Source organism: Struthio camelus, chromosome 20 (genome assembly GCF_040807025.1).
Source record: "Struthio camelus isolate bStrCam1 chromosome 20, bStrCam1.hap1, whole genome shotgun sequence".
Classification (NCBI taxonomy): domain Eukaryota; kingdom Metazoa; phylum Chordata; class Aves; order Struthioniformes; family Struthionidae; genus Struthio; species Struthio camelus.
In genome coordinates, this window is record NC_090961.1 from 5,256,119 (window position 1) to 5,281,238 (window position 25,120).

Here is a 25,120-nt window from a genome sequence, read left to right on the forward strand (position 1 = left end):
CTAGACACATCTGCCTCGGAGCAGGGTGGTGCGTAGGCTGGGCCCACCCATGTTCCTGGGACCTTTCCGTCGGAGCTGCAGGCTCTTTGGGCAGGTGCTACCCTTTGGTCCTACCTGGCCCAGGGAGGGTCTGTGGCTGGGCTGCGGCATGCAGCCGGAGTCGATTCGGGGGTCTAATTTAGGTTGCGTCCTACCGGAAGGGAGTTTGCCTTTTTTTTTTTTTTTTTTTGCTATAACTAAACTCAACTAAAGATCTGAGCGCGGTGAGCTGCCAGTGGCTGCTGTCCCGGGGTCAGGGAGCAGCAGGAGAAGGAAAGGGGAGAAAAACCAAGTGTTGGCTTTGCCAAGACTTCCAGCAGCTCCTTTGATGTCCGTGTAGCTTGAAGAGGATTTCCATGCTTTCCTGAGTTGCACGGAGGTGTAGGGGAAGAAATACTGGCTGTTTGGGGCTGGAACGAGCTCAGATTTCTTAGAGAAAGAGCGCAAGGGTTGCTGCGCCTGCAGGGATAGCGTCTCGCTAGCCTAGGGCTGCCGTTTTGGTGCTGGGGGGCTTTGGCTGTGAGCGCCTGGCAATTCGAGCTGGAGGGCCAGAGAAGAGCCTGTTTCTCAGGGCCCCCTTCGTAGGTCCGGACGCAGAAAGGGCTCTGCCACCAGCAGCTTCTCCATCACCCTTTCCAGCTCTCTAATTGCCAGTCGCTGCGTCCCCTGAGGGCCATGTAATTGAAGGAGCAGGGAGCTTATTTAGGTCACTCTAGACCACATTTAAAGGCTGAGCATCCCGTTTGTAACACTTTCTCCCGCGCTGTTATCTTCCGAGCTGCTGAGTGACTGTTTATCACGCCGTTGCGTTCCTCTTATTTAAATATATATTCGCAGGGCTGTTTTCAGTTCTCAAATATTTCTCCATCTCCCACGGACCCAGCAAGAGGGGGGAAAAAATGTGGTTGCTAAGGAACGGGATTTAGATACAATGCTGGCTGAGCCGCCGCGCAGAGGGGGGGAGTTTTAGCAGCAATTTGGGCTGGTGGTGGTGGGGGGGAAGGCTACGGGGAGGGGGAAATTCCAGCGCCCGCGTTTGGCGTCCGAGGCCGCGCGTGGCTCCCGCGGCACGGCACCTGCAAGGCCCGCGCGCCCGGAGCCAGGATTTGAGGTGCGAAGGGAGAGAGGAGTGAGAGGGCTCATTCCCCCCCCCAACCCTTAATAGATGAAACTTGTTTGATGAAGCACGTTGCCGCTAACGTGCGTAGCGCAGGATGGGACCCACTAGACGGCGTTTGCGGCCGGTCCGCCGCGCGCGTCGTTCGCTGCGGGGCTGACTTCCCGACTTTGGCCCGTTCAGCTCGAGGCGGTCGTAGAAAAGAGGGGAAGGGAGGTGCGAGACTGGGGTCTGAAGGGAGATTTTGGCGCTCTCGTGCCCCTTCTCCCTCGGGGGGGGAAGGGGATCGGCCTAGGGGCAGCTGCGCGGGGCCGCTGCGAGGCTTTCGGTACTAGCCCGCCTGCTGGTAGCCGACGCGCAGCTCCGGCGGCCGCGCGTTTGCAGACGGGCCTTTTGGCGTCTCGGCGCCCGGAGGCGGCTCTCCCCCCCACCCGCCCGGCGCCGGCGGCCCCCGTGGCGGCCGGGCCGGGCGTCGCTCTCGAGGCGAAGCAAGGTGTTTACGGCCAGCAGAGCTGGGGGCGGGCGGTTACCTGACAGCTCAGGAGCGGCGGGCATGGGGCGCGTAGCTCAAGAGCGGCGCGTTTGCTTTCCCCGCTGAGATGCGTTAGCAGAAACGCGCCGGGGCGGGAGAAGGCCTCAGCTCGCGCCGGGGCGGCTCCGCCGTCGCGTCCGGCTGCCTCCCCCGAGCTGACGGGGGAGTGAGGAAGAGGGGAGGGGGGGGAGAAAAAAATTGTTTTGACTTGCGAACGGCGCAGGTTGCCTGGGAAAGTCATCGGAGGCAGCTGAATCTGGAGCGCTGAGGTGTCGGTCGCTCTCAGAGCCCGCTCCTCTTCCCGCTAAGCCGGGCTTTGAGCCGAGGGCCCGCGTGGAGGCCTGGCCTCCGGGCCGCTCGCTGCCCCGTGTCACCGGCACTTCTTCCCGCGTGGCGGAGCAAGGCCGCGCCACGTCCCCCCGCTCCTTGCAGGGGCTGCGTCCCCAGGGAGGAGCCAGAGCCGCGAGTCCGCCCGGGCTCGCGTCTCAGCTCATGGTTTTGTTTCGGTGTGGCGTTTGGTGTGGGGTAACCTGGTAGAGTTGGCGGTAACTTGGCGAGACCGTCGTTTAGCCGAGCTGGGTAAAGCAGAGCAGGAGGGCGGCTGGGGCGAACCCGCCACGGGGGAAGGACACGCGGGCGCCGCGTGGCCCCTCCGCTGGGTCGCGAGCTCGCCGTCGGCGTAGGCCAAAACCCGGGGCTTTTGCTCGAAGGTGCGTGTCTAACGGACTGCCCCGGCCTGCTGTCGGTGAGGTCTGGCTCCCTGTGTCAAACAAAAAGATTGTTACTAGTTTGCATTTGTTTTGGGTTTTTTTTTTTGTATTTATTTTGCAATGGATGTTTGGGTCAAGCTTTAATTCTGCCGGCTCAGATGCCTTCTCTGACGGCTGCGGTGAGCGGCGCGGCGGCGGCGGCGCCGTCGCTGGCGACCGTCTCCGCGATCGCTGCCTTTCCAGGCGATGTGCTCCCAGGATAAGTCCCAGTCGCACCCGCGCGCGTTGGCCAGGCGGGTCTCCTCCTCCCCCCGCAAGTGACTCAGAGCAGAGCTACGGGCTTGCTGCTAACAGCATCCCGACACGGCACCAATTCCCAACGGCGTTCCTGGGGAGGGGGGGATTATCCCACAAAATGCATCTTCTGCGGCCCTGATTCCCATGGATTTTGGCGTGTTCCTGCGCCACGCTCGGCTCCGGGAGGACGGAGCCGTTGGGGGCCCGACCCGTCTCAGTCTGGGCTGTGCCGCGTGACACGAGGGGCCGCCGGGGGCCGCCGGGCGCCTCTGCCCGCCTCGAGGAACCGGCTGGGCCGGGAGGGCGCGCTGGGAGACGGGCGGCTTGAGCGCAGCGCCCGCTCGCCCGGGGCCTCGCGGGCCGGCCCCGAGAGCGGCTTTGGGGTGGCAGGAGCGGACGCGTCAGAGCAGGAGCAGGCCTGCGCGTGTTGCTTTGCTCGCAACGAAAGCGCTCTGGCGAGGGGAGGGATCGATGGTCTGCAAGTGCCCGTCGTGACTCTGTCCCGCGTTGAAGTCCCGATCTCTGGGGTCCCCACGCAGGGACAGGTGAATTGCTGCAGGCATCGTTACGCCTTCGCGAGCAGGGATCTCTTTGTTAAGTAGCGGGAGAAAATACCCCGAGCCCAGAAGTCTGGGCTAGGAGAGGGTCGGTGGGAAGGTGGAGCAGCTCGGTGGGCAGCTGCCTGCCCTCTCCCCGCCAGCCCCTGGGTTTTGGCTGCTCTGACGGAGGGCTTGCTTAGAAATCCCCGCTTGGCTGATGCTGGGACCAATTGCAGGACCTGCACCTGCCACGGTCCCACTGTCCCCGACCCGCCGCTGCCGGGACACCCTGGACCGCAGTTTTTCTCCAGCTTCTGGACGCGCAGATCCGGCCCCCCCAGCGCGGGCCGGGCCGGGCTCCAGACCTCGCTGCTTGGAGTGCATGTTCAGGCACTTAACCACAGCTGGATATTTTTCTATTTTGTTTTGTTTTCTCCCCAAAGGTGCCAATTAAACTTAAGCTCTCCGTTGCTTCAGCTGTGGAAATCGGAGCAACTTGGTTCATTTAGCGTCTTGATTGCAGGCCCCCAGGTGTTAGCTTGTGCACTCCTGCCTCTTGACCTGCTTCTGGAGCACCTAGTGCCTTGTTGGCACCTATTTAAGTAATACTAGGAAGGTGAGATTTTCCTGATTACAAAACAAAAGTGCTTCCTTCCCTGGGGAAGGGAAGGGGTGGGGGGGAGACCATCCGGGAGGAAACCTCTCCCCCGTGGGCCTCCCCGAAGCACTTCCTAGGGAAGGCGATGGCGCGAAACCTGCAGCTGGGAGGCGGCGGGTGTCAGGGGGAGGCTGGGACGAGCTGGGCTGAGCCCGGCCCTCCCGGAGTGGCAGCGAGCGGCCCAGAGAGCTCGCCGGCGCCCGTCACGCGGGCCGGTGCCGGGGGAGAGGGCCCCGGCCGGCCGGGGAACAAAGGCTGCATTGATCCCTCCCCGCGCGCAGCCCCTCGCCGCCTCCCCGCTGCATGGGTCCGGCATTTTCTCTGCTTCAGCTGTTTACTGGGTCACCCCGAGAGGCACAACGGGAGCGCGCGGTGCCCGGGTGACGCCGTGGCACCCTCTCCGTCCCCAAGGAGCGTGGTGGCGGCATCGAGGTGGTGGGGTCGGGCGCCATCCTCCTCCTCGGTCCTGGGGAGCCATTGCAGCGTGGATCATTTATTTATTTATTAGAGCTCTCAGCACACCCTGGCTCAATACGCGAGGTCCGTGCCCCTGGCAGACAGACCCCTCGAGTGCAGGGGTGGAAATAGAGGCTTTGCAGCCCCCTGGTTTGGCGGCAGCGCGTGGCCGGGGCTCGCCGGCAGACGGGCTGCCCGTGAATGCCCCAGCTTTGCCAATGCTTAGACCACACTAGCTTCAGTGGAGCAAACTGGAGTTAACGTAAGGCAGTGTAAACACAAGGATGGGCACGTTCGTTTCACCAGGGCTCGTTTTGCCGTAGCAAGGATGCGTCTGAGCTGAAAGTAACCACGCTCAAATTGAAACGGCGGGTTACGGTTGCCGTAAGCGGGTGCCAGGTTGCAGCCAGACGTGGTTTCTGGATGGCCTCTGCTTTGCTCGCGCCGAGCCCTGCGCCGCGGAGGCGATAGCCAGGTGGGACCCGACGCTTTCCTCCCGCCGGTGCCCGTGGTGATGCCCGGCGTGCGCTTCGTTCTTGGGGATCGCACGCGTGCCATGGTTGACAAAAGAAGCTGGCACGCTGTCGATACGTTTTAAAATTAATTTGTCCAGTGTGACACATGAGCTAAAAGCAGAGAGAGGAGTGCGGTAGGGTATTATTTATTCAAGGCTGTGTGTCTCTGAGAACGTAAAGGCTTGACTTTTGGGACAAACAAACAAACTAGCTTGCGAGCGCTGGTATATGCAAGGGAGAGACGTTGCCCTGGTGCAACAGCAAACAGATCTCCGCATCGCTTGTTTATGCTGAAAGTCAGAAACATGCTGGTTAACCTGTGTTAAGCATAACATAAATTTCGAGAGGGAACATCTCTAGCGGGTTTTGAGGTACGTCAGCTCTGAACGCTGGCCCACGCTCTATCCCTTTCCAAGTACGTTGTCTAGTTCTTGCTGCAGCAGAGATGGCATGCTTGAAACGGGACCCCAGGAATGCAATCAACAGAGTAATACTAAATTGGGTAGGCTTGAACTGTAAGCTCTTTGGGGCACAGACCCTGGTCTCCTTCACATTTGAGCAGTGCACTATATGGCTGTCATACCACATGTGACTTAGGTGCTACTATACTTTAAAAAAAAAGTTTTTTTTCCCCAGTTGTGGTGTTTCTTGCAGATTTTCTACTCTGTCTTGGTGAAAGCTGAGCTGACTTACAATGAGCCACTTGATCTCGATTTACAGAGCAGTATATATTAATTTTTTATATACCAGTTGTCACCAACCGTGTCATTCTGGTTTCACTTCCAGTAATTACCCTCTGGGCTGTAGAGGAGTTTCTAGCGGAGCAATTGCTCTTTAACCAAGGGCCAGCTGCGTCCCTCGTAGGCAAGCCTCGTTCTGTGTAGGCGTTGGCGCTGAGTGTGGACGCTGCAGAAACGCACGCTGAAGTTATCACGAACGCAAAGCCAAGAAATGTGGAGCAAGAGCTAGAACTGCTGTGTCGGCTGGATCCTTTTTCCATGAACTTGGAGAGGAAGCAAAAGCTGCTGCACTCAAGTTTTCTTCTAAACTTGGGTGGCCTACGAAGGGAGCCCTTCCTGGCACGTTCCCTTCCAGGAAGCCTCAGGGATGTCCTGCTCAGCGACAGCGCTTCAGGCTGCTTTTTCACTTAGGATGCAAAACTCGAGAGGTGCTGATGGGCCGTATGTACTCCGGCGTGTAGGAACACAGGATTTGGAGTAAATCGGTCATCTTTGGTGTCTCCGGTGCTGTTGCTTGCCGATGTCATTCCCTCTACCCCAGGGAGCCCACCTGACCTTTGTGTCTCCCTACAAAGTTGGTGGGGACTGAGTGGACACCAAGCACTTCGAAAATCTTTGACTCGTGATTTCCAGAGGGTGAAAAGAGTGAAAAAGCGTCTCCGTGTGATGAGGCTCTTAACTTTCTTTAGAAGCAAACCCAAACCAAATGGGGGGCGAATTCAGTGTCTGGTTTCTGGAGCTAAGAGGCTTAGTCCCTAATCCTCACTGCAGCCACTGACTCACGGCGTGCGAGTCACAAGACTCCTTTGTAACAGCTCCTGGAGCCGCAGCTTTCTCCTTCCCCAGCCGTGAGGGTGGAGGAGGCCGCGTTGGAGGTTGTCTCCAACCGCTCCGCGTTAGAGGCGTGGGAATTCCTGAGCTGGACCAGACCCGAAGTCTGTCTCAGCCAGCGCCCTGCGAAGGGCAGCCCCAGGCGCTGATAAAAGAGGGGTTAAAACCTCGCGAGGGGCAGACACGGCGTGCCGCGTCCCGTCCTGGCGTGCGGAGGAGCCTGTTGTGCTGGACGCCGGGTACCGCTCTCCGTTCGCCGCCACCCGAGGCAGAGCGAGAGCCGAGCTTGGCCTGCCGGGAAATCCTGGCTGCAGAGCCAAGCAGCTGATGGGCGAGAACAGGCTCTCAGCTGTCGCCACTGTCTCGGTAGCCTGGCAAAAACACCCCTTTTTCACAGCGAATTTAAGTTTAGCTTCTGTCCCTTTTTCTGTTCTTTTCCTGTTTCCCCCTTTGGAGTTATTTTTTAATGAGCCCTTGGAATCGGTCCCGCTCTGACATGGCTCCGAGGCAGGCAGGAAGGAAGGCAGAGGCTGTCGAAAAACCAAAGCAAATGTGTCTGTGTGCGCGTGTGACTTCCCGGCGCTGCCGCTGCGCGCGGGGAGCAGCCGGCCCCGGCGGCCGGAGCGGCTCGGCAGCCTCAGAGCCCCCCGAGTGGAAAACGGCGTGAGACCAACCCATAAGTGGGGTTAGGAAGGCATCGGTTTGCTCCACCTTTGCCTTCCCGTACCGCTCGGGATGCTCAGCGGCCTAATTGCCAACTTTGGGGGGTCCCGGTAGACTTTTTTCAGAGTGAGGACAGCGCCGCCGGGCGAGAAGGGCAGGAGGGCGATCCCGCCGGGCTGAGCGCTGGGGCCGCGTCCGCCGCGCCGCTGCTGGGGTTTCTGCCTGGAAGTCCCCGTCAGGAAGGGTGTCGTGCTGCGTGCGCTTATTTGGGGAGAGCAGGACAGAGGGTGCTTCTGCTTTTGTGGTCTTTCTCTTCAGTTCACTGAGGTTGTTTTCCTTTCACTAGATGGGGGTGGCTTTTTTTCCTGTTTCCATTTACACGATGTCTCACGTTTTGGTTTACATAAGAGGCCATAAGACAAAGTTACTGTTGTGCGTTTCCTGGGTTCGGGATTTGCTCCAGTGAAACGAAAGTTAGCTCTGGGCTTGTGCAAGCCTTGGAGGACGCAGCCCGTCGCGAGGCAGGTTTCTTTCGTTTCTGGAGAGGCCTCTTTCAGATGGCCGAAAGGAAGGCGTGATTTTGAGAAGGGACTTGGAGATCTTAAGGACCAGAGCCCTCCTTTCTGTTTCCGGCTTTACCAGCCAGCCTTCACCAAGTCCCATCAAACTTGTGCAAACACAGAGCTTAAATGAGAAGCTCCTGCTGATCTCGCTGAGCCTTGGCTCTGCCTGTTCTTGTTTCTTCAGCCAGACTTTGGTTTCCAGCAGAGGCAGGTTCCCAGGCTGGGGATGTGCCACAGCTCTCGCGGCTGCCGGCGTTGCTGCAAGAGAGGGCAGCAGTGGGCCTTGGGAATTACGGTCCAAAAATACTCTGTGCTTTATTATACCCATCTGTAACATAGGCAGCTTGTGCTCCCCGGCTAAAAGGTAACAGAATATCGTGAACATCTTAATCTTTCAACCAGCTGCTGTCCAGGGAGCATCGGTAAAAGCACTTTAAGCAGTTTTGTCTCTTCCCTGTCTGCTGAAATTAATACCTTTTTCCAATAACAGTTCGTTATTTTGCGTCTTCAGAGGCCAATGCCCTGACCCGGGGCACATGAGACCAGAGCTCTTAAGACCTGGTAATTGTTAGATAATTGTCTGTGTGTAATGTGCAGCAATGTTGTCGTGCTCACATTAATCCTACACTTTGCTCCTGTCTTACTAAAACCACCTTCCGGACTTATCTCAAAGCCTTTTTAAAAAGCAGCTTCCTCGCTGGTATTTCGCTTCGCTGTCCGGATTTTGCATCGTTTTCCCTGCAGCTGAGAGAAGAGATGAGGGCAGTTTCCCTGTTCTTTGCCTTGCTCCTGCGAGGGTCCCTCGCGCCGCAGCCCCTTCCGCCGGCTTGCGAACCTTGGCAAAGGTTTGGAGCTCTTTATTAAACCTCTGTGCGAGGACGTGGGGTTCAGCGCTGTGCCATGTACTAGCACATTCGCCAGAGAGTAGAAGAGTTTATTGCACGGAGCAGGAATTCCTCCCTGGTGCAGTCACTGGTGCTTTGAAGTATTGGGCCGCGGCTCCCCATTGCTCACGCAGCCCAGGGCTATCTGCAGTTCGCCGAGGCCGTCGCTAAAACCAGGCGAGCCATCTGGTGCAGGCATCTCGTTTCATATTTCAGGGGCTGAACTCCTGCAGAGCTCACTCACGGCTGCCTCTTCAAAAGCCTCCGAGTTGATGCAGAATCGTGCGTCTGATGCCCCTGAGTAAACCAAATGTAGGTGTTTCTTGTGCCCCTCAAATTATAGGCCCTTTTCCTGCTGTGTGAACGGGACAGGATTGCATACTGAACCGGAGAAATCGAGGTAGTGTGTTCATTTTAAATATTTTCCCTTTTTTGCTGCCCATACTGAAATGCTTTAGATCTCCTCTTCTAGGGTGCTGAGTGCCTTCCATATCAGTTTGGTGGGAGGTGCAAATGTCCTAAACCCCAACGTGCTCAGAATTGGTGCTTTCATTTGAGCTTCGCTTAATCTTTTTGCAATAGTTTAAAGCGCTGGCTGTGCCTGTTGGCCGTGTCTCTTAACCAACGCAGCAGCCGTAAGCCAGCGGGGCTGTTCACCTGCGCCTCTGCTGCGGTGCCACGCGCAGTTTTTTTGGTTAAACTGCGGGTGAAGGAGGGTTCGCATGTGTATGGTCAGCTGTGATTGTGCTGGTCAAGGCCTGACTCACGTTCCCTTTCGCTTTGGGGCAGGAAACTCCAACAGATGGAGTTCCAGCAGACAACTGGAACCAGTAACCATTGCAGCAATATCTACCAGCACTTGTCTGTCACAGCTCTTTTGAGGCCATTTTGACGACGTTTATCTTCAGTTGACTTGCTGAAAGTCCTAGAGGGAAGTGGTGTGAGTGCCAGAATGAGGATTTCAGAGTTCTTGGCTCCTGTCACAGGAATAAACCATAGTTGGAGGTTTTGTCCCCCTCCCCGTCCTGCTTCCTGTGTCTACTGGTGTGCAAAGAGAGAAACCTGCGTTTGGTGCAGGTGTTGACCTGGGTCTTTACAGCCTCTGTCCTGCTGCTGCTTTTTGCTTCCTTGGTTTATAACCAACATGTGCAGAATGCACAATCAGCATCTCGGGAAAAACAGCAGCAGGAAAGAGGAAGCTCATGCAGAATATAAATAACCAAATTTTAAAAAGTACCAGTGTAGCAGCTCGCTTGGCCCTTGGCATGAGCTTAGCTGAAGACCGCTGGGAAGCTGCGTACTCTGTGTGTGGTTTGCAAAGGGGGAACTTTGGGGGATATCACACAAGTCAGCAGGAAAAAAAATGAATGAATCTGACAGTCTTGAATATAGGAAGGAAATGAAATTTGCTTCTACACGCATCAAAATTAGGCGTACCCTCCGCATGTGACACAAAACACGTGAGTGAAACCCACTGCCCAGTTATGGCAATACTTTCCACTCTGGTTGCACAGCAGCTGCCAGTGATTCGTCGATTGATCCTGGGACATTCTGTACTCTGTGTGATTTGATTTATTTATTGTTTTTAATTGCGTCCCAGCAAGCATCCGGTTTTGTTGTTGTTGTTGATGCTTTGTCTAGAGTTTGCAGCTGCTTAGCCAAATCTCTCTTCTGAGATACTATACCAGGGTCTGGTCCTGCTAGATCTAGAGCTTTCCTCCAGCCAAAAGCCAACATAATGGGAAGGTACAGAGAGGAGGACTGATGGTAGGTTAGATTATAATCACTGGCAGAGAGGTCAGGAGAGCTTATGTGAAGCCCTGGTTGTAGTGATCTCCCTTCTGTGTCATGTATAGCCTTGGGCAGTGGGCTTGCATGTCTAAAAAGCATCTCCTGCTGTCTACTGCAGAAAAGCACGCACCTAGGGGGACCAGGGGTCTGGTGGTTGGTGGACAAATTGGGAAGAGATTACGTAGGCTTTTTTTTTCTTGTTGTTGGAAACAGCGTCCACAGTTGGAAGAAAGACCCTGTGGTTGAAACGGGGTTCAGGTTGGTAGCCTCTCCTTATGTGGGGTGAACGTGAGGCTTTAGCAGTGTAGGTGGCTCTCCCCTGCTGTTGTGCCAGCCCTCGCTGATTCCCGGTAAGGCTTATCAGCGGCAGAGTCAGGAGTGACTCATCTGGCAGAGGAGTGCCTCGTTCCTGTTCGCTTTTGGTGGCGAGATGGCGAGAGGGAGGGTGCGAGGGGCAGAGAAGCCCAGCTCTCTCAGCTGCCCGTACCTTTAGCTACGTACCCAGCTTACCTTCCCCTCACTGAAGTGTTTAAACCCTGGCCAGTCCCAGGTTTTATGAGTCATGACAGAGCCCGGCACACTCCCTGGCCTTGGTGCCTCGATGGCTTCGTCCCCCCTGTGCCGGGGCGATGTCTGGGTGGCAGCTCTGGCAGGACTCCCAGCACGGATGTGACACCGGGCTGCAGGGAAGCGGGGACTTGGTGTGGGCTCGGGGGCTCGTTCGTGCCCCTTCCAGCGCTCAAGCTGGGTGGTGTCAACCGGCTGGGGCCTCGAGGCTGCCAGCCCGCCTGTGCCTTGGCCAGCTAAGTTGGGAGGATGTGGGGCTCGGATTGGCGTGATCTCCAGCAGCCTGTCTCATCAGGCCTGGGGGTTTTGCTGAGGCAAGAGAGAGATGTATTTTCATATCACGTTATCTAGGAAGGCCCAGGGGCACGTAATGCTGGTGAGTGAATGGGTTTTCACACTGGAAATCCAGGCCTGTCTATGCTTGAAAGTAAATTTATGCTGTGGCTTATCCCAAATTCAAAGTGTAGTAGCTATTCCAGGTGTAGACAAGCTTAGTCCTGGTAGGATCAGGATAAAGAACAACAAGGGGGCTGGCGGAGGCAGAGAACAAAAGGCCACAGAAAAGACTTTTGATGTTCTCAGCATGGCCAAAGATAGGAGCCTCACAACTTTTCTCCAGCTTGATCAAGCTAAACTGCTGAACGTCTTACTAAGCTGGCGTGAAGTGAGTCGAGCAGGTTCAGTCGAACGTGGGGAAGGAGTCCGGTAACCCCGTCCAGAAGGTTTCTCTGTCCTTGTTTGTTACAGCCATGAATAAGAGGCCGTAAAAGTCTCCTCTTACTCTTCGCGCTCGCTGTGATTCCCTGCCTTAATTTCAAGCTAATAAGAAGCATTTGACTGGAGCGCAGTGTAGCGAGAGCACGCTGATTGCTCCTGCGATGATAAAGGATGGTGGTAAAGAGCAAGCTAGATGTGGGCTTGGGTCTGGCAGCCCAGGGCTGTGTTTGCACTTCTTGCTCAGTAGTGTCTCCTGGATTGACCTCTTGAGATGTGCTGCACGCAGCCCGTCTTGCACTGCAAACGCGAGGACCTGTGTCCTCGTCTGAAACTGTGGCACGGCGGGTAGACGTGTGAACCCGATGCATCTCCTTTTCCTCGGCAGCAGGTTCCCGGGGCCGCTGGCCGACCCAGCGCCGTGGCCGGAGGGCTGCTCCAGGCTGCTCGCTCGATCCCCTCCGTGCCTCAGGTGTGCGCGTGCCCGGCGGATCCGCGGAGCAGCCCGTCCTCCTGCTCGGCTCGGGGCGAAACGCGGGGCCTGGGGGAGCGTGGACGGGGCTGCCAGCGAGCCGTGGGCTGGCGGTCGTCGCCGCTCCGTGGGGGTGTCTGTGCGCCCCGGAGGCATCGGGCTGCGGGAAGGCCCCGGGCTGCCTTGCTCCCCAGCCGGGACCACGTGCACGCGGGAGGGACTTGGCGCCGAACCTCAGTGCGGGGTAAATCTCCCCCTGCTTAACCCGCTTGCTGCTTGTTCAGGCCTCTTCCCCATATGGTGAGCAGTGGGTTTTGCAGTGCGTTACGCCGCCGCCTCCCACCGTTCGGGGCGGGGGCCGGAGGGAGGGGGAGATCCCCGCAGCGTTTAAAAGGATCTGGTTAAATCCTCTTAGCGAGAGAGCCCTGAGTCAGCAGTGCGGTGGGAGGGGGCCGGGCGTTGCAGCGGGGAGGAAAACCGAATTATCCTCGCGAGGCTGGAGCTGCCGCCAAGGACCGACCGCGCTCGGGCTCCCGGCCAGCGGGGCGGAGGCAGGAGAGCAGCCGGCAGAGCAGCCCAGGCTCCTGCCTTGGGATCTGCCGCAGGAAGGATCCCTTCTTTCCTAACCAAATTTTAGGAAGCCTCCGTCCCGCCGGGAGCAGAAAGCTGGACCTCGTGGCCAGGGCGGGCTGTGACCTCCCTCCCACGGCACGTGCCCGGAGGTGCCATCGCTGGGAGGGTGCGGGGACCTGCCTGCCGGCGTCCCAGCCCACCCGGCACCGCTCTCTGGGGTTTCCCCCCGTGTTCAAGTTTCCCTGCCTCAAGTTTGTCCCTCGAGCATTGGGCCGCGGCTGCCCGTCGCTCGCAGGCGGCTTGGTTTCACGGTTATTATTTATTGCATAAGGTGCGATTAGGCTGCGAGCGCCGAGGTGCTCAGCTGCCGCAGGGGCAGATTACCACGATTACCGTCGGCCCCGGGGCTGTGGTGTCACCTTAGGGGAAGGGCAAAGGCTTAGGGAGGAGAAAGCAGATGGAGGTAGGGACGACGTGTTTGCGGCTCGGGGTGCAGCCCCGGCTGCTTGGCAGAAGGGCCGAGACCCTCCGAGTCGTGGGGAGCAAAGGAGACCCAGAGCGGCTTGCAAGGGGCACGGAGCCATAGTTCGAGGGCTTCACTCTGTATGCAGGTCCAGGCTGGCCAGAAGGACTGGTGCCACCTGGTTCGCCTGTCTGAAGGGGCGAGTGAACCCCTCTGCCTCCCGACTGTCCCCTGCGGCTTGCTGGGAAGCCTCATCCAGGCCCGCAGGAGCATTTCCATCACGTTTTAGCCTCCTCCTCTCACAGCGTGCTTTGTTGTCCCATGCAGAGCTCCACACAGGAGATCGGAGAAGAGCTGGAGGACGGTGTCATCTACAGCATATCGCTCCGGAAAGTGCAGCTCCATCACACGGCCAACAAAGGGCAACGCTGGCTGGGGGTAAGCGGGGCTCAGCCTGCCCCCCTTTGCGGTCCATGTCTTCCACGTGCTGTTTCCAGACATTTCACTGCCAGTGACCTGGTGACCTGATGTACTGGCTTTGCACAGGTCAATATGAGCCCACGTCCTGCCCCCTCTCCCCCAGGCACTGTTCTTGGTGTGAGAAGGGTTAAAAATTGGTCCCTTTTCCTCTTTGTCCCTCTTGCTGCTGCTAAACAGCCTGTTTTGGATGGAAGTCTTCCCACGGCTCATATTCGCAGACAAAGCTGCTCCCTGCGGCTGTACTGGGCTGGGACAGACCTAGGCTGTGTGCGGGTTGCTCGGGGCAGGGAGAGCACGGGGGACTGTGCGGGGCAGCATTTGTTCCAGCTGGCCGACTGCATCACGTTGCAGCTGCCGACCCCCCGGGCCACTCGGCTGCACAGCTCAGGACCTAGCTCCAGGCCTGGTTGTAACCCAGCTGTCTGCAGGCAGACAAGGAGTAGAGGTGACATAAGAGGTGGCTGCTCAGGTTCACGGGGAGTACAAGGAGGAGGTGGGCACGTGGGTTTATGGATCTCCTCTGCCCTTTCACACTCTCATTGGTTGTTCTTTCCCTCCTGCACTTTTTGCCCCTTTTTTCTCCTTCTGTGTTTCCTGAGCTGGAGGAGTATTTGCACTGAGCAAACCAGGAGCCAGGGCTGTGGGGGAGCTGATATTCTCCCTACCAGAGACCCATATAGATAGGTGGGGTGGTTGAGCCCCTTTTCAGTACAAAAGCTGCCTTGTAAATAGAAAGGAGAAGTCAGCGCGTGGTGCAGTCTTCCCTTCTCAGCTTGGGACTGTAGGAACATTGCCTACCTTCACCTGAGCCTCAGTTTCTGTTTGAAGCGGGGATTTACCCCATAGTACAGAGGTGTCAGGAAGGGTCTTGCTATGGATAGAGTGTACCTACCACCCGTGGGGCCATGTCTGTTCCTGCTAACACTGCTTTTGTCTTGCTGCGGTTACCAAGCAGAAGTACAGTGCTTGCAGATGCTGGGAAATGTGTTTCGGCAACCCTGAGGCCTTTCCTGGGGCTTTCCAAGTGCTCGCATCTTCTAGGGTTCGTTGCTGGTCATTTGGTGTCCAAGGGGACCCAGCCTCCCTTTTGGCCAACCCTCTGTGTGTGATCCCACCTACCAGAGCAGCACCAGGCACGTCATGAGACCCTCAGGTGTTGTGGGGCTGATCACAGTCCCACCTGGAGGAGGGCTGCCAGCCTAGTCCCAAATAGCTGCGTGCTAAGCTGGTGGGGCAGCATTGCACTCACACACATCTGTCTTCATCTAGTCCGCTGACTTCTGCTCCTGTCCCGGCAGTTTGAGAACGAGTCTGCCTTAAACCTCTACGAGACGTGTAAAGTGCGGACGATAAAAGCTGGGACCTTGGAGAAGCTGGTGGAGTACCTGGTCTCGGCCTTCAAGGGCAATGACTCCACCTACGTCACTATCTTTCTGTGCACTTACCGGGCCTTCGCCACCACCAAGCAAGTGCTGGACCTGCTGCTTAACAGGTGAGGCTGGCCCTTGCCCCAAAATCTGCTGGTGGTGGCTGTGCCCCCTCAGGAGAGGAGCTCCCGTGGCTTTTGCTGCCTATGAGCTGCGGGTCCATGCCTGAATGGGGTCTGTCCCTTCTCTCGGCCCTACTGACACGAAGGTTGTCAGGCCCCTGGGAAAGAGCTCTGCCTGAGCCTTCCTCGTCGTCGTTCGTCCTGCCATCTGTGATCTGAGCTGTCTTGCTCCCCCCCCGTCTCCTCCACATGCTCCGTCTCCTTGCGCGTCCCTCCCCAGCGCATCTGTCCATCCTGAGCACCAGGACAGTGTTTGCAGGAGAGCAGAGCCAGGGCACGTCTCCTGCTGTGGCAGGCTGGACAGTGTGGGGAAGGTTCATCCTGCACCCCTGGCAGAGCTGTGGGTGACGTGAAGGGACAACATCCAGAACTGAGAGGCAGCAGACTCGAGGACACTCACTGTCTCCTCATTGCACTCCCAGGTATGGCAAACTCCACGTGCAGGCAAACGGGGACCACGCCAGGCATGCTGTGGACGAGAGGATGGAGCTGAAGAAGTGAGTAGGACCTTGCTGTGGGCAGGGGCTGCATCTGTTTCTCTTGGCTTGTGGCTAGGGTAGAGCCTTCTTCAGAAGGCAAAAACTTTGCAGATGTTGGAGACAGGCTTCTTGATGTGAGATCAGGACCCAGGGACTGGAAGTGGAGATGACACTGAAATGAGTTGCTGAGAGTTGATCTGGTTCCCAGCTGAGGCCCCTGGGCTGGGAGGATTTCCAGAACGAAGGAGTCAAGCCTAGCTTCTTGTTTTAAGCACAGTGCCACGTTTCCTCTCCTATCTAATCTTTTCTTGGGACTGGCTGGGCTGTTTACCCTGTGGCAGCAAGTTAGAGAGAGGTGGCTGTGGCGGTAGTTCTTCAGTTGTACAACGGCACGTGTTGTCCCGCACTCCTGGTCCCGGGGGTGCGTGGGTGAACGCAAGTTTCAAGCGATGCCAGCCTCTCATGCAAGCCTGCCCATGCTCCCACCTCTTCCTGCAGCACCATCTCCTCCATCCTGGGCGCCTGGCTGGACCAGTACTCCGAGGACTTCCGCAAGCCCCCAGACTTTGCCTGCCTCAAGCAGCTCATCTCCTACGTGCGCCACAACATCCCCGGCTCGGACCTGGAGCGCCGAGCCCGCATCTTGCTGGCCCAGTTCCAGCAGCAAGAGCACAGCGAGACCGAGGCAGAAGGTGAGGGACCGTTCCCCACTCCCCGGGGGGGTTTGGGGCTGCCTGTGGGGAGAGCGGTGCCTGTTAGCATCAAGGGCCTCCAGAGCCTCGAGTCTTGCTACGTGGCTAAACCCACATAAACCGTGACTACAGTTACACAGGGAAGTTAATCCAAGTGAACTAGAAGTGGGATTTCTAAATAGATTAGCTAATCTGCATTTAATCCTCTGCAGACACTTGCATCCAGAATTAACGGAGCTGTACTTTTATCTGAGCCTAGTTTCTTGAGATGTGAAACCAGCCTGGGATTTAAAAGCGCTTGAGTTGGGATGTGGGTGTCCGCAGAGGGTTAGTGTGAGCTGTGGCGTGAGGGCCCGGGCTCGCGGCAGCACTCTGGGCTCAGCTTTGCGCCCTGTCTCTCACAGCTGTGGACCACGGTGGCTGCCCGTTCCAACTGGTGGAGGAGAACGGGGTCGGGGAGGGGAAGTCGGACTTCCTTTCCTTCTCCCCAGAGATGGTGGCAGAGCAGTTCACACTGATGGACGCTGTGAGTATTCGTTGGACAGCCAAGTCGCTGGCTGCTGTGTGCTGAGGCGCAGCGCTCTACCTGCCTGCTGCTCTGGCACAGGCCTTTTGTTGTCTCTTCCCATGCTCCCGCTGTGCCTTTTCCTGCTTGTCTGCTCTCATTCCAGAGATCCCATAGACCTATCTCCATGTCTTTGTCTTCCAGGAGCTGTTTAAGAAAGTGGTGCCTTACCACTGCCTGGGCTGCATCTGGTCCCAGCGAGATAAGAAAGGCAAAGAGCATCTGGCGCCCACCATCCGTGCCACCGTCTCACAGTTCAATAGTGTGGCCAACTGCGTCATTGCCACGTGTCTCGGAGACCGATCGCTGAAGCCACAGCAGAGGGCAAAAGTGGTGGAGCGGTGGATTGAGGTGGCTCGGGTAGGACTGCTCCCCATCCTGCTGGCCTCTCGCCTCGGCCCAGGGCCGGGGGTCCACAGCACGCGAGTCCCAGCGAATGCCTTGAGTCTGTCTCCTGAAAGACAGCTCTGTGCAAGGGCATCCAAATGGGACTATGATCTCCTTGAAAAAGCAGTTTGCAGGGAAGATGTGAAGAGTCATGTGATGTAGATTGGTGCAGGGCTGACTGTCTTGCTTTAACATGGAGTCTCACCATCCCCTTGTCTGCCCCAGGAATGCCGCATCCTGAAGAACTTCTCCTCCCTCCGAGCCATCCTCTCAGCTCTGCAGTGTAATGCAGTTCACCGGCTAAAGAAGACCTGGGACGAGGTCCTACGGTAAGCAGTGCCCACTGTGACATTTTGAGGGAGGGGCTGCTGCCCTGGCGTTGGGTTCTTTGTGTGGGGGGCCGATGCTGTGGGGTTGTGCTGCAGCTGTGTCCCTTGAACGGGTAGGTGGCATCATCTCCTTGGCTCCGGCATTGCCTCTTGGAGCATGTCCAAAACCCAGGGACCAGCTTAACATGTCAGGGATCTAAGGAAGGTGAGGAAATACAAGCAGCATCACCGCCTCCTCCCTTCTATGCGAAACACCCTGAGTTTTCCCCAAACAGCCAGGCCCCGCTAGTGCTGCGAGGATTGATGGGGGGCAGGCAGGTGAGGAGCGGAGAGCCCCCAAATGACACAGTGGTGTCAGTGCTCATTTCCCCCTCGGTCTCTCCCTGTGCAGGGAGAGCCTCCGCACTTTCCAAGAGCTGTCAGAAATCTTCTCCGATGAGAACAACCACTCTCTGAGCCGGGAACTTCTCATTAAGGTATGGGGAAGCGGGCGCCCGCCTCCCACGTTGCTGTATGTCTGACGGGCAGTTTACGCTGATGATGGCAGAATTTCTTGCCTCGCTCCCCCTCCGGCAGCGCCGCCGCGGTCGAGCCGTCAGTGTGCGGGCAGGACGTGCTGCATCTCGAGAGCAGACAGTGCATTCAGTCCCGGCATTTACTGTGGGCTCGGGAGAGTCTCGTGTGACCTTCAGAGCCCGCTCTGTGTCTCGGCGGGGCGGCGTGTTGCCTGCCCCGTGCCGTGCAGGGAGGCGTGGGGCTGCGCGCAGTCTGCAGAGGGGCGGCTACCAAAGAAGCCGCTTGCTCACTCGGCTCTGCCTGGGCAAATCTCGGCCAGGCCTGATTCTGCATCCGTTTGCGTTCGTGTCATCTCGGGGCTGGGAGGGACCCATCGCCCACCAGTAGTTCAAACCTCTGCCGGCCCAAGCAGAAAGCCGGCTCTCATGTGTTTCTGAATCGGTCAGGGCAGGGGTAGCTTGTGTGCCGGTTTCAGACGGGGCTGGTTCCAGACGAGGCTGGGCTTCCCGCTTCTCCACCCAAAGTCGTCATTGCCTGAAGCTCGCAGAGCAATTTAGCAGGTAGAGATAAGCTACTGGATTTGATCCCATGCACCAGATGCCAGCTTCTCCCCAGAGGCAGCCGCATTTTAACAGCCCGGTGCAAAGGGCAGCTCTCTCGGGTGTCCCCTCGGTTTAAGGTGGGGTCGTGGAAGGCAGCTGCAGAAGCGCCCTTCTCGCCATGGGGCCTTCCTTGGCTCTGCAGCCGAGCTCCGGTTCGGGGGCTGAGATCACACACAATCCAAAAGGGAACAAAACATCCCATTGAAGAGCTGTTTATGCACAGAGCTGAAAGTGGGAGCAGCACTTCCTATTCACTAGGACTGTCCTCCCCCTTTGCCGTGAACAGGCTCAGCTTTGATTTCCTCCCCTTCCCCTCCTCTACAAGGGAAGTTGTACCAATAAAAGTGGGTGTGAATTTCAGCTAATCTTTTAGTGCAATTTCCCATATGGACATTTGTTATCTTTTGTCAAATGGTCTTTTTTCCTATTCAAATCTGTGTTATTTTGAAGGACTGTTTTTGTGGTGATCTGTGGCTCTTTCAGCGTATTTTTATTCCTGAGGTTCTGAGCTCTTAAAAAAGAGAAAAGCTCTTATAGGATGAAAGAAAAAGTTCTTATAAAATGAGCGTCTTACCTGTTTTACTGATCGGGAAACCTAGGCACGGAGATAAAATAGTGCTGCAGACCTACGGACCTTGTTAGCAGGGCAGGATGGCACTGTGCCCTCTGCAGGCGGTGCGGTGCCAGCCCTGTGCCCGGGGCTGCAGCGGGGGAGCCCACTCCTGGCGGGGGCTGCTAGGCGGGTGTCCCCCCCCGCACTGACCCCCGCCTCTCTCCGCCATCCAGGAGGGCACGTCCAAATTCGCCACCTTGGAGATCAACCCGAAGAGGGCTCAGAAGCGGCAGCAGCAGCAGCGAGAGATGGTGAGTCGGGCATGGCCGGGCCCCACGCTTCCTCCCTGCTGGCTGCTGGCGTCCGTCGGGCTCTGCGCTGACCCCGGCTGTCCCTTGATGTCCCCCCAGGGCGTGATGCAGGGCACCATTCCCTACCTCGGCACCTTCCTCACAGACCTGGTGATGCTCGACACTGCCATGAAGGACTTCCTGGACGTACGTACCACTCTCTATATCCTCCTCCTCCTCGTCTTCCTCCTCACAGCCATCTCCAGAGCCTGGGGTGACGTACGAAAGGTTGAATCCCTGTGCGTCCTCCATCCGACACCACACCCCTGTGTGTCCTCCATGCGACACTGCAACCGCCTGCATCCTCCATGTGCGGGTCCGTGGTGGTGGCCCGCTCTCGCACTGCCCCTTGGTGGGGACGGCCTGCACTGCAGTGGCAGCAGGCCGGGCAGGCAGAGGGGTATGGACAATTTTCCTTTTCCTGCTTCACACTGATGTCCAGCTCTTTCTTTTTCAGGGAGGGCTGATCAACTTTGAGAAGAGAAGGAAGGTGAGAGCTTTTCACTGCCGGCTGCACACCTGGGTGGAGGGAGGAGGCTGATTTTGTGCAAACCCAGGCTGTGCCAGTCCCTTTGGGGATGATGTTCCCTTTTTTTCCTTTGCTGTCATGGTCTTTATTTTGTGGGGGGAGATTCTGGTCCTTCATAGGTGTTCCCGTGCATGGGGCTGGGCTGTGTGGGGAGAGGGCTGGGGTTGGCACTGGGCGAACGGAACAGGTCTCACTGCCTCCGCTCCCGACAGGAGTTTGAAGTCATCGCCCAGATCAAGCTGCTTCAGTCGGCCTGCAACAACTACAGCTTCACGCAGGAGGACCGTTTTGTGGACTGGTTCCACAGCCTGGAGCGGCTGAGCGAGGCCGAGAGGTGAGCGTGAGTGGGAGGCACCGCATCTCGTCTCCTTCGGCTGCTGAAGAACAGCTTCCTCATCCTCGGCGCCTCGCTCTGCTTCCCTCGCCCTGCCGGCACGGTGCTAGCAGCATCGAGGGGGAGGGCGACGAGCTGAAACCCTGTTCTCTCCCCTCCCAGCTATGGGCTGTCGTGCGAGATCGAGCCCCTGTCGGAGTCGGCCAGCAATACATTGAAGGCGAAGAAAAACACGGGTATCATCAAGCGATGGAGCGAGTAAGTCTGCTTGCTCGTCCTTGGCAGACGCGGGGCAGGAGCCCGGACTGCCGGTGGGGGGCCTCCGGCTGTGCATTGCAAGGTGCGGCGGTGGCCGCTCTCCTGCCAGCTTGGCGCACCCTTGCTTTCTTCCCTTCTCACCCTGCCCACGTCCTTCCCTCTCTCCTGGCAGCCGGCAGCCGCCAAGCACCGAGCCCTGCACCAGTGGCAGCTCCCACTCGAAATCCTTCGACCAGCTCAAGTGTGGGCAGTACCTGTGCAGCGGGGACACCACCGACTCGGTGAGCGTCACGTCCGCCGGCTCCAGCAGCTCCGACGTGGAGGAGATCAACATCAGCTTCATCCCTGAGTCCCCCGACTGCCAGGAGAAGAAGGTACGGGGCAGCTCGCAGGGCCCTGCCTGCGCCCCGGGCGTCAGCAGGCAGGTGCGCCCATCGCGCGGGGACGGCCCCTGTGGCTGGGGCCCGGGGGGAGTGCGGGAGGGGGCCCGCGGGGCTGTTTCCGACCCGTCACAGCTAGGGACGCCCTTGCCCTTCGCTGCTCCAGCGGAGGAGCTGGGTTTAGCCTGGAGCCGCAGGGCTCCCGCGTCTCCCCTCTCCTGTGGCTGGACCTCGTGTAGGTCCCCTACTGTCACAGGTCAGCAAATTCCTCTGACCTCCCTCCCCCAGCACGTGTATGCCCCGTCTCTGGCTGACAGAGGAGCTGAACCCACCGTGTCCTCTCCGACCCCTCTCCTCCCTGCTCTCCAGTTCTGGGAATCCACCTCTCTCTCCTCCCTGGACACGTCGGGGATCGGCTCAGGCTCCAGCAGTGCCTCGTCCTCTTCCGTCTCCTCCACGCCGGTGACGGCCTCCCGCACCCACAAGCGCTCCGTCTCCGGCATCTCCAGCTATTCCTCCCTCTCACTGCCCCTCTACAACCAGCAGGTCGACGACTGCTGCATCATCCGCGTCAGCCTGGCCGTGGACAACGGCAACATGTACAAGAGCATCCTGGTTAGCACGGGGCGCAGGTGGTGACTTCGGGGCAGGTGGCTCTCCGGGCCCAGACGTGGGTCTGAGACGGGAGCGTGGTGGGAGGAGCCGCTGGTGGGACTCCCTGCCCGAGGCCAGCCTGGGATAAAGCCGGCGTTGGGATGCAGGGAGGGTTGGGACCACTGCAGCACAGCTTCTGCCGGTGGCTCATCAGCCATCATTTTTCCCCTCCCGGATTAACGAATGCTCTGCTCTCACAGGTAACGAGCCAAGATAAGACCCCGGTCGTTATTCGCAAGGCCATGGCCAAACACAACTTGGATGGGGACCGGCCCGAAGACTACGAGCTTGTCCAGATCATCTCGGAGGAGAGGGGTGCGTGTTGGGGTGCAGGGGCTATCCTGGCCCGGGCTGCGTCCCCGGCTGGAGCATGGGGAGTGCCGAGGGTCGAGCGGGGCTGGGAGGGGACAGCGGAGGGGTCCCGGTGCCTGGGGGCTGCACAGTGCCAGCTCTGCCCCCCGGTTCGGGGCCCCCCTTGGGAAGAGGGCACCCGGCTCATCCTCGCCCTCGGTCGCTTCCAGAGCTGAAAATCCCCGACAACGCCAACGTCTTCTACGCCATGAACTCTGCCGCCAACTACGACTTTGTGCTCAAGAAGAGGGGCTTCTCCAAGGGGGTGAAGATCAAGCACGGCTCGAGCTCCACCCTGCCCCGGATGAAGCAGAAAGGCCTGAAGATCGCCAAAGGCATCTTCTAGCTGCAGCCCCACTGCCACCCCTCACCGACGGCGCCTTGGGGGCCGGCTGCTCCGGGGCCGCCTTTTGTCGCCCGGCACGGCAAGAGGAGCCGCCCCGGCCGGCGGCAGACGGCGACGCACCCCCTCTTCCAGGGAGCCTCTGGGGCCTGGGTCGCTGTGGCCGCCCGCGCCGGCCTCGGCCTCTCCCGACACGAGCTCCCGTTTCAATCAGGTCTATTTTTCTACGCAGCAAGGCGGCAGGGGGATATTTATTGTGGTTGTGTTTTTTTTTCTTTTTTTTTTCCTTCCTTTTTTAATCTCTCCTTCCACGGTGCGACACTAGTCCAGCCGCCGGCCTGCCCAGAGCCGGCCCCTGCCTCTCTGCCGTAGGTGCCTTGTGTCCGCGCGAGCCGGAGGGCCGGCGACTCGCAGAGGGGCCGGGGGCCACGGCCGAGCTGTCCGCGGGGGGCTCCCCGGCCCGGCCTCGCCGGCTCCCGGCCTTGTTTTACCTCCGGATCCTTCTTCCCTCCCTGGGATAAACTGGCATCGCCGCCTCCTCCCGTCCTCGCCCTGGGAGAAGCTCCTGGAGGGGAGCAAGCTGGAGAGGACGCAGCCGGGTCCTGGGGGGGGAGCGGGCCGTGCCGCGGAGGCCTGGAAACCCGCGCGGTCGCGCTGCTCTCCCCTGATCCGACACATCCTCGCGTCGGGCTTCGAGGGCCCGCGTCCAAACCTGCACCAAAGATCAAGCGCCGGCGGCTCCCGGGTGGGCGCCTCCCCGGCCCCCGCGCTGCCGGCCGGGCGAGGAGAGCCCGTTTCTGTCTGTCCGGACTTGTGTAAATAGAGAGGCGGCGGGAGAGCGGCGGGGGCCGCGGCCCCTCGCCTTGGGTTTTAACGAGACTCTCAAACGCCGACCTCGGGAGCAGCAGCGATGCGACTTTTTTTTTTTTTTTTGTATAAGAAAAAAGTTTACTTTTTTTTTTTTGGGGGGGGGGGCAATATTTATTGGTTGTAAATAGAAGAGACAATTGTACATTTTACTAACCCAGCCTTCCCTGCCCTGCAGCCCCTCTCCTCTCCCCCCCCCCCCCATATTTAAAGCTGCCGGGAGGGACGTTTGTAGCAGCCGCGTCCTTTAGCCGCGCGTGGGGGGCACCGGCCCCTCCGCCCTCCCCTTCTCCCTCCTTCCTTTACCACGAACGGCTGGAGCAGGGCCGCGGAGTTGCTTATGTTTTAACCACTGTAAAAACGAAAAACAAAACACTAACCAAAGGGGGACCGATTTTGTTCCTGGACCTGCTGATGACTCCGGCTCTTGTTTGAACACTTCCTTCCAGATCATCTTTTTTTTCCCCCCTCCCCTTCCCTGTTTCTTGTGTGTGTGTGTGTGTCTGTGCTGGTGTAACGTGGTCCAGGAGACCAGGTGGCGCGTGTGGAGGCCGTGTCGTGACAGCACCATGTCGTGACAGCACCATGTCGTGACATGGCCACCATCGTGACATGGCCACCATTGGGAGTCCGGCGAGGACACGGCTTGTCAGAGAGAGGGTGGCCGGACTCGGGCTTTCGAAGCGGTGCCTCCCCAGGGCCCGCGCTGCGCATGACGGGGGGCCGTCACCTCCCTGACGCCGCAGCTTCCCTGCACCCAGCCAAGGCCTCTCCTCCTCCGCGGCGTCCTTCGCTTCCGCTCCGTGGGCTGACCCGCAGCCTCCTCCGCGCCCCGGCTGCCCCGCGGAGGCAGAAAGTGCCTGAGGTCAGATCCCCCCGGGGCCGCCCTCGCCCCCCCCCCCGGCCCGTGCCGTGGGGGATTTTGTAACGCTCCGCCGAAGGAGCGCACTGCCCCGCGTGTGACTCGTACGCTGCAATGTAACTAGTCTTTGCAATAAAACGCCAATACTCATGCATTCCCCCCCACACACACTGCCATGGCAGGGTGGGTGTTGTTGTCCTTTCCCGGTTGCGGGAGGCCGGGGGACGGACCCAGCTCTGCTGCTCAGGTCCCCGCGGCGGTGGCTTGAGGGCAGCCTAGCCTTGGGGCTCTGCTTTGTCCTTAAATTAAGAAATGGGCTGTTTTGTTTGAGGGATTGGTGCCTGATTTCAGCTAACCCTGCTCAGTTGAATCTGCAAGTTGCTGGAGCTTGTGCGTTTTCTGGTAGCAGGCAATATGGTGTCTAATTTGCTGATTTTACTCCTCCTGATACAAGCAGTGGTTTTAAGAGCAAATGTAGTGGTTGCTCCTATGATCTGGAGATGGAGCTCTGCTGTGGTTCGAAGCGTTGTACCTCCAACACTCATTTCCTAGAGGTGGTCAGCACGTTTACTTCTTATTTTATAATTGCAAACAGACAGTGGTCTGTTGCTTGGATGGTTTTGTGATTCTGGGTATAGGTTCTAAAGATGCAACTCCAGTGCCCAGATCTGCTCTGTGCCTTTGGCTATGTAGGTTGTTATTTTTTAAACCTGAGCTTTTGAAAGAGAGAGGATCCTACTGTGAAGACGGAGGCTGATAAAATTAGTTACCTGCTCAGACAGAATTTAAACATCTACATCCCTCCAGTCTTCCAGGGCAGAGCAATTTAAAAGACAACAGGGAAATGAGTGAGCTGGCACAAGTGACACCTGCTTTCTCCTGTTGCCAGGAGGCTCTAGGACAGTAGTAGATTTAG

General features: G+C 58.2%; 1 protein-coding gene across 13 annotated transcripts in view; it reads left to right on the plus strand.

Moving 5' to 3' along the window:
* The window catches only part of RALGDS (ral guanine nucleotide dissociation stimulator), a 58,942-nt gene extending 35,193 nt beyond the window's left edge, over positions 1-23,749 (plus strand). For 5 of the 13 annotated variants that reach the window (XM_068915147.1, XM_068915141.1, XM_068915149.1 and 2 more), the window contains exons 2-18: positions 13,452-13,562; positions 14,903-15,096; positions 15,576-15,650; positions 16,131-16,324; positions 16,729-16,850; positions 17,034-17,249; positions 17,502-17,605; positions 17,997-18,081; positions 19,510-19,587; positions 19,687-19,773; positions 20,084-20,116; positions 20,368-20,489; positions 20,652-20,747; positions 20,920-21,172; positions 21,416-21,742; positions 21,982-22,096; positions 22,303-23,749. In XM_068915147.1, coding sequence (XP_068771248.1) covers positions 13,452-13,562; positions 14,903-15,096; positions 15,576-15,650; positions 16,131-16,324; positions 16,729-16,850; positions 17,034-17,249; positions 17,502-17,605; positions 17,997-18,081; positions 19,510-19,587; positions 19,687-19,773; positions 20,084-20,116; positions 20,368-20,489; positions 20,652-20,747; positions 20,920-21,172; positions 21,416-21,742; positions 21,982-22,096; positions 22,303-22,478 — 2,388 coding nt within the window. In that variant the 3' untranslated portion in view covers positions 22,479-23,749. Of the gene's footprint in view, positions 1-13,251; positions 13,324-13,451; positions 13,563-14,902; positions 15,097-15,575; positions 15,651-16,130; positions 16,325-16,728; positions 16,851-17,033; positions 17,250-17,501; positions 17,606-17,996; positions 18,082-19,509; positions 19,588-19,686; positions 19,774-20,083; positions 20,117-20,367; positions 20,490-20,651; positions 20,748-20,919; positions 21,173-21,415; positions 21,743-21,981; positions 22,097-22,302 lie in introns of those variants that run through there. The other 8 variants (XM_068915151.1, XM_068915144.1, XM_068915140.1 and 5 more) reach the window with 4 other exon arrangements.
* The last annotated feature ends 1,371 nt before the right edge of the window (positions 23,750-25,120 follow it).